We start from the raw sequence: 12437 nt of genomic DNA on the forward strand, positions 1-12437 counted from the left end.
ACCGTGGGTTGGTTGGGGTTGGAAGGGACCTTAGGGATCATCTCACTCCAACCCCCACGTTCAGGGACACCTTCCACCATCCCATCCCTGTCCAACCTGGCCTTTGACACTTGCAGGAATGCAGCAGCCAGGAATTCCCTGGAAAAGCTGTGTCATGCCCTCCTCTCCCCCTCATGCCCAGACCCAGCCCCTCCACCACCCAAACCAAGGGGCACAATTTGCTTTCGGTGACTCTGAGCTGGCTCTTCCCATCACCTGCTCGTGCTTCACCTGGAAACGCTGCTCAGGCAGCAGGAGGGGAAGGGTCAGAGCGGTGCCATCACCGCTCCTGACTCACAGGTCACCCGTCAGTGTCCTGCTCCCCTGGAGAGGATGAATAAGTCCTTTATTACCTGTCTCACACAGCCAAAGTGTGGCTCAGGCCGTGTCAGTCTTTTATGTGCCCCGCTGGGGACCGATGTTGTAATTAAAAGATGCTTATCAGAAATCGTGAGTCAAGCAGAACATGCCAGGCACTGGGAACAGCATCCAAATGGAGGAGATGTTTTGCCAATAAATAATTTAATCCTCGTTCCTGCTGCGTGTTTCACGTGCAGGGGAACACTCGGAGCTCTATAAAAGCCCTCGGCCCCTTTGGCCTCTCACATTCTGCTCCCCCGGGCGGCGCCTGCCTTCGCTGGAGAGCTGGTGAGACTCAGCTGGATGAGGGGATTTAGGAGGTCACACCTGGACCTTCACACCACGCTCTGCTCCAGAGCCAGGGGAGAAGCTCTGGAGGGAGCTGGGGGTGGGATTTACAGCCGTGCCACCCCCTGTGGTGACGCCTTGGGGTTGGTTTTGTTCCTGGAGGTGAAAAAAAATGGGAAGGGAAGGAGAGAGAGAGGGTTTGGATGCAATTCAGATGCAATCTGACCGGAGTTGGGCAACCACAGGGATTTCCTCTGGACCCAGGCTCTCAGGATGAACCCCTCACGGTTTTATGGGAAATCAAACAGAATCGGGGGAGATGCCGACACCAACCCGTCTCTTTCCCAGGTTTTTTCCCCCCACAGCCCCAATATGATTTACTCCTCGGGAAGAGAATCCTACTTCAACCTGAACTCCACCTGGTACGACCCCTCGGGATCCTGGCTGGACACGCGGCGCACGCCCTTCCGCTACGGCTACGCCAACTGCTGCTCCTCGGGCTGCCACGGCGAGGGCGCCGAGGGCATGAGGGGCCACAACTACCGCCACTACGGCTACCGCCAGCCCCGCTGCTCCGAGCGCTGCCAGGGCTACTCCAGCTCCTCGGGCTCGTGCCACGGAGGGGGCTCCGGCTGCGTCAGGAGGCCCACGTACAGCTACGGGGCATCGGGAGGGTGCCAGGGCTACGGGAGGTCCGTGTGCTCCGAGAGGTGCCAGGGCTCCTCGGGCTCGTGCCACGGAGGGGGCTCGGGCTGCGTCAGGAGGCCCACGTACAGCTCCGGGGGCTCGGGGGGGTGCCAGGGCTACGGGAGGTCCGTGTGCTCTGAGAGGTGCCACGGGGCAGGGGCCCAGGGTGGGAAGCCGTGCTGTGGGAAACCCGTGCAGAGCATCCCGGTGCAGAGCTGTCCCCGTCCCTGTCCCCCTCCGGTGCAGAGCATCCCGGTGCAGAGCTGTCCCCGTCCCTGTCCCCCTCCGGTGCAGAGCATCCCGGTGCAGAGCTGTCCCCGTCCCTGTCCCCCTCCGGTGCAGAGCATCCCGGTGCAGAGCTGTCCCCGTCCCTGTCCCCCTCCGGTGCAGAGCATCCCGGTGCAGAGCTGTCCCCGTCCCTGTCCCCCTCCGGTGCAGAGCATCCCGGTGCAGAGCTGTCCCCCACCCTGTCCCCCACCAATGCAGAGCTGTCCCCCTCCCTGTCCCCCTCCGGTCCAGCAGGCCTGTGTGCCCGTGTCCAAGGGCATCCCCAGCCAGCAGCACAAGCAAATCTGCAAAGTGCCAGCCCGGAAGATCAAATAAAGGATTTGAGGAGCGAGGGGAAACAAGGGGAGCTTGTCCCGCGTGTCCCTGCCCTGCGCTGTCACCCATCCCTGCTCTGTCCCCTCCGCTTGTAACGCGCTCTGAAGCTGTGACCCGCTGACGCCGTGAGATTTAGGATGCCCCTCGCCTCATTTCACAGCAGACGCGGAGGCAATAAAAAAAATGCTGTCTCCAAGCCCCCTCGCACCCGTGTTTTTTCCCTCTTCATCCATCCGAGCGGTTTCTGGTCCTTCTGGTGGCCAAAGCTGGGTTTGCAGCGGCCCCGTCTGCCCTCACAAGGAGGCTCGGGGTTGGTTCCACCTGGTGGCTCCTCATTCCCACTCCAGGCGATTTCCTGGCTGGAAAAGTAACAGTTTTCATCACGGAGTGTTTGTGCAAGAGGGTAATTAAATATTAATAGGGTTGTGTAAGGAAAAATCCACATTTCATCAGAGAGGGAAGAAGCAGAGGGTCTGTGTGGGACCACGAGGAAATGGGTACAGCTGGATTTGCACAGTAAACCTCCCAAAAAAAATGTCCCGGGGGAAAAAAAGGCAGGGAGAGGATTTGGGAATGGCTCTAAGAGGGTGAAAGGCCCCAAAATCCTGTTGGGGTCTGGTGGGGTGGGGAGAGGAATCCCCTGGGAGGATCTGTGGGGCAAAGCAGGGATCTGGAGCCGCTGTGAGTCACAGCTCCGCATCCTCGGAGGCTCCTGGCACCTCACCTCACCCAGGCGAGGGCCTCCACCCGCTCCTGGCGCCAGGATGTGGCTCACGGCACAGCCAGCCGCTTCCCAGGGCTGCTGGGGGGGATTCCTCCTGCAGGATGAGGAGAAGCAGCAAAAGCAGGTGCGGGGTTGGGGTTTTAGGGGTGGACACCTGGGGGCTGCTGACGCTGCCCCAAGCCTCCCTTGCCAACCCCTGCGAAGGCAATTCCTTCACAAAACCAAGGAATTACCCCCAAAAAAAGCCATTTCCCACTCAGGAGGGTGTCAGTGGATCTGGGGATGCCTCTCTGAGGAACGAGAGCTTTGTAGGGGACACGGGCTCCGACTGTGGGGCCAGCACAGTCCTGTCCCGTACGTGGGCCCCGGTGCCCCCGGGCCCTGCTCAGGTGTTTGTCTCCATCGCCGAAACGAACGATGGAACAGGTTTATCCCCATCCACGGAATCAGGGCTGTAATTAATCGTGAATAATGAGTTTCACAAGGATCTCCATTCTCCCAGCATTTGTGAAATATCCCGAGTCGCGCTGGGTTTTCCCCATCTATTGATTCTGGCAATTCAGCTCCACTGGGGACCAAGGAGTCTCCTGGATTCTGTGTTTTATTTTACTTCAACCCAGGCTATTTTAAATATCACAGTGGCCTCTAGAGTCCTGCAGGGAATCAGGCCTGGAGCTCTCCACCAGCAAAAAGACACTTTTGTCCCCAAATCAGAGCGTTAAAGACGCAGATCCCGATGTCCTCCCACTCCTACCAGGACGTTTTCCACATCCTACGAGGCTTTAAATTCCTTCTGTTTGGGTTGAAAGCCCTTCAGTTAAGAAAGGCCTGGCTTGAAAAATTCCAACACTGCTTTTAGTGCTCCTTGCTGATTTTATTCAGAATTTTTGGTGTTTCTTTGGTGCTATGCCTTGTCCAAATTACATTTGTTTTTACTGCCCACCACCACGGCCTTTTTTGTTCCCTTTCCCTTTTATTTCTGGGTTTCCTTTACAACCCCACAATCCCACCTTCCCACCCCCTAAAATCTGTCCCTTCTCAGTTCAGGTTTGGGGCACAAGGGACAAAACGCCACAAAGGGGACAAAATCCATCCCGAACGCTCCCCAGCCCCACGCCCCGACCTGGCCAGGCGTGGTGGGCAATTAACATTTTTATGGAGTAACAAGAGGAATGTCAGGATATCGATCTGCTCCGTGAGTCAAAACAGCTGCACAAAAACTCCCAATTAGCCGAGTGCTCGGGGTGCTGAGCAATCAGGTCCCTCCAGTGGGGCCCCATCTCGTTTCCGGAGGAGAAGCCCAAGCCAGGCTTTAAAAGCCCGCGCTTGCCGTTTCTCCTCAGCGTCTCAGCTCCTCGGCGTCTCCTCTCGAGCTCCTTCTGCTCCAGGTGAGTCCAGACCCATCAGACTTCTGCTCTTCTGATGCTCTTCAGCTTCTCCCTGGTCCTGAGCTCTTGGGCTCTTCTCTTCCACGTCCTGTCTCCATCTCAGTCCTTCTGCCGAGGAGAGAAACGTAAAAATTTCTGGCTCAGGTGGCTGAGGACTCTGTGTGTCTTGTTCTGGAGTCTGTCCAGCTCTTTTAACTTCTCCCGGCTGCATGAGAGAAGGGCTCTCACCCAAAGAGGTGACAACCCTGCTCCCGTTGGAGAACTTGGCTTAGAACCACGGAATCACACAATTATGAGGTCACGGAATCGTGCAGAGGGTTGGGACGGTTAGAAGGGACCTTAGAAACAGCTTGCTGACTTTAGGGACACCCCACCAGCAGCCCAGGGTGCTCCAAGTCCCGTCCAGTGCAGCTGTGGACACTTCCAGCGTCCCTGGTCACTGCCTTGACTCACGGAGCAGTTTTCCCAGCAGGTCTCCAGCCATGTGCTCCCGCCAGGACAAGGACCAGTGCTACCAGCAGGAACGGTCCTGCTGCCAGGGGAGCAGCGGATCCGGCTGCCACGGGAGCAGTGGAGGATCTGGATGCCACAGGAGCAGTGGTGGATCTGGATGCCACAGGAGCAGTGGCGGATCCAGCTGCCATGGAAGCAGCGGATCCGGCTGCCACGGGAGCAGTGGCGGATCCGGCTGCCACGGGAGCAGTGGCGGATCTGGATGCCACAGGAGCAGCGGATCCGGTTGCCATGGAAGCAGTGGCGGATCCGGTTGCCATGGAAGCAGTGGCGGATCCGGTTGCCATGGAAGCAGCGGATCCGGCTGCAGCGGGGGACCCTGCCACGGGACATCGCAGGAGTGCCAGCAGCAAATCTACCAAGTATCCTCCAGGATGAAGTGATGGCGCCATCCGCTGCAGGTGATCCACGGGGATGTCCTGGATCCTGCGCCGCGTTCCGAAAGCTTTGCAAATTTCCCAGCGATTTCCCAGGAAAATGTGTCCCTCCCCTTCCTTCCCCTCCCCTGGCAAATCCTGTAACCTGTCCTGAGCTGCTCTGTGGATGCTGAAATAAACTTTCTGCTCACGCTGGCGCACTTGTGTCGGGATCAGTCTGTGACTACATTTGAGCCGCCACAATCCATAACTTGGGAGAGGTTTTAAGCCAAAAAAAAATTCTAAAGACAAAGAACCCCTTTTTTTATTATTATTTTTGCCATTTGGCCCCAAAACTCCTCCCAAGGGGGAGGCACCTCCAGCCAGCCTTTCTAGAAACGCTGTGCCCAGCCCTGCCAGAGCTCTGGGTCGTGCCAGGGGCGTTGCTCGATGGTTACACAAGGAGCTGCTACGTTTATTCTCAACTTGTAATTAAAACCAATTGGGTAATTTATTGCTCCGGTATTGCCATTCATGAAATGGATGTTACCGTGATAAGATTGTTCTCGAGTGCGTCAGGAGGATCAGAAATTTCTGGCATTGCTGAAAAGGGTGCAGGCAGCAGCTCACTCCCTGTTTTCGGAGCAGGGATGGATCCGAGTCTGGGATTTGCCTTGAGCCCCCCCATTTCCAAACCCGTTTTCCAGGCACATGAAGGTGGCCAAGCACAAAATGTAGAGGTGCCCATTGTTAACAAATCGGAGCAATTAAAACACGAGGAGCTGAACTCGGGGAGATGCCAAGAGCCGAAAATTCCTTCCGGTCTTTTTTTTTTCCCAGAGGTCATTGACCACATTTCTGCTGAGGCCAGAACAAAAACCAATTAAGGAGCCAAACCCCGGCACAGTTTGCCCTGACACTGTTCTAGATCTTGCCAGAAGTTTAGCAACACAAAAGAAGCTCCAGGTTGCTCACCTGGCTCCTTCACCTGCCCTGTCCTCCCACCTTTCCCAAAATCCTCCGTGTTTGGGTACCAGCAAGTGCGGGTGGGTTTTGGATGGCAGGAACCGCTCAGCCTCCATCTCCCCGTGGTCACCATAAAACCTCAATAAAATCAAAAACAGGAGAGCTCGTGAGGAAGGGAAAGATTTTCCACCCGGTGTTTCCCAAGCTTTTTCACTCTGACAAAACCACAGCAGCTCCCAGATGGGAAAATCCGGATTTCAGCCTTTATTTGCTTCCTGTTTGATGACTGAAATGTCTTCCATAAGCAGAAAGGGGCCAAGCAAGCTCTGTGGTCCTAAAGAATTCCCAGCCCACGCAGCAGAAAGGTACAGGGAGTATCCCAAATTATCGCCTCGCATGAGCTCTCAGTGTGCAGAACACCACCGGGATTTACTGGCCAATTAGGAGCTAATTGGGGAGCAGGAAAAATGCAAAATGAATGTTCCTGCAGCTCTGGAGAAAGTCCCGGGGGTCTGGCAGTTCCCCACAGCGTGGCAGCACCGTGAGTGGCCGAGGGCTCCCGCGGGATTCCTCCTCCCGCAGCGTGTCCCAGCACCTGGAATAAAACCACAGGACAGCTGATCCGGAATTGTTCCCGGGCTGAGACTCAACCACGTAATTAAGCACCTTGCTAATTGTGGATCGCTACCCAGGGCAGGGTTTATTCCTTCCAAAAAAAAATAATAAGAATTCCAGCTGCCTGTGGTCCTCCTGGCAGCGGCGGGAAACCTTGGAGTTTCCTCATCGCCCCACCGTGTTTTCACCGAGGTGAGGAACGAGCCCATGGAAATCCAGGCAAATCCCAAAATCCCTGAGGTTGGAAAGGCTCTCCAAGGCCGTCGAGCCCAAGCTGTGCCCGATCCCCACCTTGTCACCAGCCCGGAGCGTCACGGCCAGGCCTTCCTTGGACACCTCCAGGGATGGAAACTCCAAACCTCCCTGGTCTGAGGGCCTGACCAGCCAGGAAAAAATTCCTGATTCCAGCTTGAGCCTCCTGGCAGGGAGCTGTGCAGAGCCAGAGGTTCCCCCTGAGCCTCCTCTTCTCCAGGCTGAGCCCCTTTCCCAGCTCCCTCAGGAATTCTCCAGCCCCTTCCCAGCTCCCTCAGCAATTCTCCAGCCCCTTCCCAGCTCCCTCAGGAATTCTCCAGCCCCTTCCCAGCTCCCTCAGGAATTCTCCAGCCCCTTCCCAGCTCCCTCAGGAATTCTCCAGCCCCTTCCCAGCTCCCTCAGGAATTCTCCAGCCCCTTCCCAGCTCCGTTCCCTTCCCTGGAGCCCCTCCTGCCACTGGACACTGCACTGGACATTCCCCTCAGCAGTTCCCAGCACCGAGGGAATTCCTGCTAAAGAAGAGTTTCCTCCTTTCCCAAAGCTGTTTTTGGGCCCATCTCCATTTTTAGGGGGCGTTGCAGACCTGGAGAACCCCGGGGCGTTCTGGAGGGATGATTTAGGGATGAGACATCATCTCCCCCCTGAACCCAAAGCACTCCCCGGGTGTGATCAACACCAAACCTGACCTGGGGAAACCGGGGCCGCCCACACGGCTCCCCCAGCCCAGCCCCGCGCGGGCAGAGCCGGCAATTAAACCTCCGTGGACAGGAAAGGCGACCTATGAGGAGAGGCAATCCCAGCGTGGATCAGGTGAGTCACCCCAGGAGCCCGGGGAATGGGGAGGCAAAAAAAAAAAAATAATAATAAAAAAAAAGAAGCCATCAGCGAATTAAATGAACGGGCAGAGCTGTGGGACAGGGAGGGGCTTCTTCTCCAGGTGGGGTGTGCAGAGAGGGTATAAAAGTGCTGCTGTCCCCAAAATCCTCATTCCCTCTCATCCCTTCCTCACCTCGTCCCTGCACCAGCAGCTCAGGTAAGAGCAGGGGGCTCCCAAACCCTCTGGGGGGGGATGAGTTTGGACCCCCCGCGCCTGGAACGGGGCTGGGATTTGTCCTGGCGGTGGTGGGGAGCAGGGGCTGGGAGAGGAGGGAGCCCAGGAGTTGAGAGGGAGCAGAGATGGGGACGTGGAGGGAGGGAGGAGGATGGGGACAGTGGATGGGGACGTGGAGGGAGGATCTGGGGGGGTTGGAGAGCCGGGCACGGCTTGGCCAAGGGGACCAGGAGAAATGTGGGCTCCGGCTGAGGCTGGGAGAAGGAACAGCTGGATTCCTCCCGCCTGGAAGGGCAGGAGCAGGAAGGAAAAGCCAGCTCGTCTGTGCCCGCAGGTGGCCCGGCACAGCACCATGTGCTCCCGCCAGGACAAGGACCAGTGCCACCGGCAGCAGCGCCAGAGCAGCGGTGGCTGTCACAGCTCCGGGGGTGGCTGTCACAGCTCCGGGGGTGGCTGTCACAGCTCCGGGGGTGGCGGCTGCCACAGCTCCGGTGGCAGCTCCGGGGGCTGCCACAGCTCCGGGGGTGGCTGTCACAGCTCCGGTGGCAGCTCCGGGGGCTGTCACAGCTCCGGGGGTGGCTGTCACGGGAAGCCGCAGATGCAGGGCCAGCAGCAGCAGCAGCAGCAGCAGGTGCCGCAGATGCCGCAGCAGAAGATGAAGTGACAGCTCCGGCAGCAAAGGGCGGGCGGGGAGCGGCTCCCTCCGGGCTCCCCGGAGCTGCCGAGCCCTGCCCGGTGCCCTCCGGGCCCGGCTGGTTCTTCCCCGCGGCCCCGCCAGGTGCCCAATAAAGTTTAGTCACATTCCCTAAATCCCTCTGGAGCGGCTGTTTCCTTCCACTCAGAACCACAGAGCCGAAGGGGTTGGGAAAGACCCCCTGAGGTCGCTGATTCCAAACTGCTCATGCCTGTTTTCCACTGCAAGGCTGGGGCTGGGTTAAGGCACAGCCTGTGCCGGAGCTGGAAAACCCTTGGAATGCTCTGGTCGCTGGGGATCATTTCTGGGGGCATCATTCCTGGGGTGATAATTCCTGGGGGATCACTCCTAGGAGATCCTTCCTGAGGGATCATTCCTGTGGAACATTCCTGGGGATCATTTCGGGGCATCATTCCAGGGGATCATTCCTGGGGGGATCACTCCTGGGGATCATTCCAGGGGGATCACTCCTATGAGATCACTCCTGAGGGATCACTCCTGGGTGGATCAGTCCTGGGGGATCATTTCTGGGGGGATCATTTCTGGGGATCATCCCTGGGGGATCATTTCCAGGGGGATCCTTCCTGAGGGATCATTCCTGGGGGATCACCCCTGCGGGATCCCGGTATTGGAGAAAGCCCAAAAGGCCTCCCCCCATCCCCCTGCGTGTCCTGCTGGACCCCCCAGACCCCAAACTTCTCCCTTTCCCAACCCTCTCCCGACCCTGGGAGCTTCCCCGAGCACCCCCCTGCCTCGGGAGGCTGCTAAAATCCGGTTTTTATTGCGTTTTTGTGGTCTTACAACCGTTCACGTGAGAAGGGGGGGAAATAAACCGGGGAAAAAACGCCTTTGGGGTATTTCCAGTGCCGAAACCTCTCCGTGAACACCACGGCTGAGCCCCCTCAGCCGGGGCTGAAGCTGAGCCGCGTTTTTGGTGAGTCCACCCCCGCAAAATAAACCTGTGGGAGTTCTGTGGGAATCCTCTCGACTCCAGAGGAGCTGGAGACGAGCTCCCAACACCCAATCCTTGATTTTTTCCCCCCCGAGGAATCGCCTCTCTGGGTTCATTAGCGCTGAGTCAATAATTACCCTGCTCATCCCAGCCCGATTGAGCAGGGATTTTATTTTTTTTTCTCACTTTCTCCCCGTTTAATAACCGGGCTGAAGGGGTTGAGATTTCAGCCGTGGCTTTTTATGAGGGGAAAAAAAAAAAAATTAAAAAGAGATAAAATCTGCCCCAACCACCCCCCGAAGCCTTCAAAGCTGCGTTTTTAAAGCACCAGGAGACAGGGAGGATGCAGGGAGACGCCGCTGCAGCACCGGGAGCCGAGGAGACCTGGGATATTTTTGCCTCATGGAGGTAAATCGGTGGAGCTGGGCACAGTCTCGCTTCTCCCAGGATGTGCCTGGCCCGGAGGAGCAGGGAAAGCCTGGAAGGAGATCCCACCACTGCTGCCGCCCACGGATCCTGCGGAAAGGGGGGAAAACCCACGGGGGTTGGCCACGGGCACCCCGAAACCTGGCGGGAGTCGAGTCCCTCCCTCCAACCCCCTCTGCTTTGCACTGATCGCTGCCCAATTACTGCGCAAAATTAATTAGAGATGATTAAATCCCTTCCGGAGCTCAGCTCCTGCTCCATCCCACCCTGTCCGGTGGGCTGGGCTCCCTGGTGGGGACAGGGGGGTGGCTCTGTCCCCAGCCCCGAAGGTGTCCCCAGCCCCGAAGGTGTCCCCAGCCCCGAGGGTGTCCCCAGCCCCGGAGGTGTCCCCAGCCCCGGGGGTGTCCCCATCCCCAGAGGTGTCCCCAGCCCAGGAGGTGTCCCCAGCCCAGGAGGTGTCCCCAGCCCCGGAGGTGTCCCCAGCCCCGGGGGTGTCCCCATCCCCAGAGGTGTCCCCAGCCCCGACGGTGTCCCCAGTCCCGGAGGTGTCCCCAGCCCCGGGGGTGTCCCTGGCTGTCCCCCACCTGCTCCCTCCGGGTGCCAGGAGCATCCGGGAGCCCTCAGTACACGCAGGGCTTGCCAGGAGCCCTCTCCTTGTTCATGGGCTCGGTGTCGGGGTCCGAGGGCCGAGGGATGGATCTGTACTTGCTGCTCGGGGACCTCTGCGGGGACAGGACCCCGTCAGCCCCTCCCGGGGCGGGGAAGAGCCAGGACCCCCCAGCCCCAGGAGCATCCAGGGCTGGGGGATGCCCAAATCCCAGCGCCAGGGGTGCAGAGCCAAACAAACAGAAAAAAACAACAAACAGAGGACAAACCCAGGGAAAACAGAAGGGTGGAGAGAGCCCTGGATGTGGGCTGGATGTTGCAGACCCCCTCAGACCCCAAAACACCCCCCCAGCACCTTTCCCACCCTCTTTTCCCCTCTGCAGCAGCCGCTGTCACCTTGACAGGAGCGAATTCCTGCTGGATCAGCTTCTTGAACTCGCTCCTGCTGAAGGGCTCCGCTTTCTTGCCCTTCCTGGTGTTGCCCTGGGAACTCTGCATCATGTCAGTGATGGCTTTGATGAGCTTGGACATCCTGGAGAGGAGCAGAACCTGAGGCCACCGCCTCTGCCGGGGGCGGCAGGAAAATCCCCGCGTTCCCTTCCAGCATTCCCAAACATCCCGCTCAGCCTTCCTGCGTCCCATTTCACCGCGGGTAAAAAGATCTCCTTCCCCGGCCTCTCTGAGGACTTTCACCTAGATTCCCTTCATTTCTCCACTTTCCCTGGTTAAATTAAAGGGGAGCTGCTCCCTGTAACCATCCAGGCACTTGAGGGGTGAATGAATCACCTCCTGCAGGTGAGGAAAGCGCGTCCAACCTCCTGCCTGGGAGCTGATCCCGTCCAGCTTGAGCCCTGCCGGGTAAAACCCGCTCCAAACCAAGCCAGCAAACACAAAAAGCTCCCTCCGAACCCAAAAGCCAGCGGCGGAGACTCACCTGCATCAGCCGGGGATGGGGACTGGTGGGAGCAGCTCGGAGCGGCTCCTGGCAGGATCCCGGGAGTGGGAGGAGGACAGGATTCCTTCCGGTCAGTCCTGTTCTCTTCCCAGGGAGCCTCCCTCCTTATCCTGCTGCTCGGAGGATGTTTACCAGCACACCTGGAGAGGTGTATGTAGGTCAGGGCTCTGCGCCTCCTTGGATTGCCAGAAAAAGCCAAACTCTGCGTTTAACATCCCCAAAATGTGGGGTTTTTCCCCCTCTCTACAGCCCAAGGGGTTTGTGAGCTCGTGGGCAAAGTTTGGAAAATGTCACAGAGCAGAGAAATTCCCGCGGGAACAAAAGAAAGGGGTTTAATCTTATTCTTAGGCTGTCCCAAATGTCACTGAGCTGCCTCTGGGCCCAGACTGGACCCAGCTTGGGCCAGCTCAGGCCAGGGCAGCAGAGCCGGGGTCAGGAGCCCTGAGCTGGCAGGGTGGGAACACCCGGGGACACCGAGGGGTCTCCCATGGGAGAGTCACTCCTTGCTCATCCCATGGCCGGGTCCAGGATCTGATCCAGCCCCAGGACTCCCCAGGTCGAGGATTTGGGGATATTTGAAAGCGGGTGCGTGGACTCACAAAAACTGCGGGGCCTGATTCCTGCACAGAAATCCGATTTATTTCCGAGAGGAGCAGGGGGAATCCGAGGTCGGGGTGGTCGCAGCGTCCTTGGGGACGCGGGCAGGACCTGGTGGCCTCTCGGAGTGTCGCCGCTCCGCTATGTCGCGTCCCACCAGGTGGCAGCAGGAGCCCGGGGCTCCCAATCCCGCAATCCTGGAAAAGGACGGCTGGGGGTGAAAGCGTCCCGATGTGGATTTGGGGCTTGGGGAGGGGTCGCTCTCTGTCCCCTCCTGCCCAGCAGCCCCGGGGTGACACAACAGGAGCCCCCCCAGCGCCGGCTGCAGCTCCAGGGTTGACAAATATCCGGTTACAGCAACAGGC

The 12437-nt window shown here is 58.5% G+C and overlaps 1 protein-coding gene and 1 long non-coding RNA gene across 2 annotated transcripts; one reads left to right on the forward strand and one right to left on the reverse strand.

The window, feature by feature from the left end:
• Positions 1-664: 664 nt before the first annotated feature.
• On the forward strand, positions 665-2129 carry LOC106628816 (uncharacterized). Its single transcript, XM_088068573.1, has 2 exons — positions 665-687; positions 1036-2129. Exon 2 carries the CDS (start codon positions 1060-1062, stop codon positions 1975-1977), a length of 918 nt encoding a protein of 305 aa, XP_087924699.1. The 5' UTR covers positions 665-687; positions 1036-1059; the 3' UTR covers positions 1978-2129.
• A 7235-nt stretch (positions 2130-9364) lies between these two features.
• On the reverse strand, positions 9365-12356 carry LOC148182390 (uncharacterized). The gene is made up of 5 exons (XR_015774754.1): positions 12184-12356; positions 11455-11615; positions 10917-11052; positions 10499-10636; positions 9365-10004 (listed from the first exon to the last, which is right to left on the reverse strand). It is a non-coding gene; the product is annotated as an uncharacterized LOC148182390 (long non-coding RNA).
• Between the last annotated feature and the right edge of the window lie 81 nt (positions 12357-12437).

The sequence above is a fragment of the Pseudopodoces humilis genome, chromosome 31 (genome assembly GCF_049639895.1).
Source record: "Pseudopodoces humilis isolate 2021_Gansu_Grassland_sample_001 chromosome 31, ASM4963989v1, whole genome shotgun sequence".
NCBI lineage: Eukaryota > Metazoa > Chordata > Aves > Passeriformes > Paridae > Pseudopodoces > Pseudopodoces humilis.

Excerpts from the sequence above, each read along its gene's own strand:
- LOC106628816 (XM_088068573.1), top strand. The coding sequence starts at position 1,060 with ATGATTTACTCCTCGGGAAGAGAATCCTACTTCAACCTGAACTCCACC.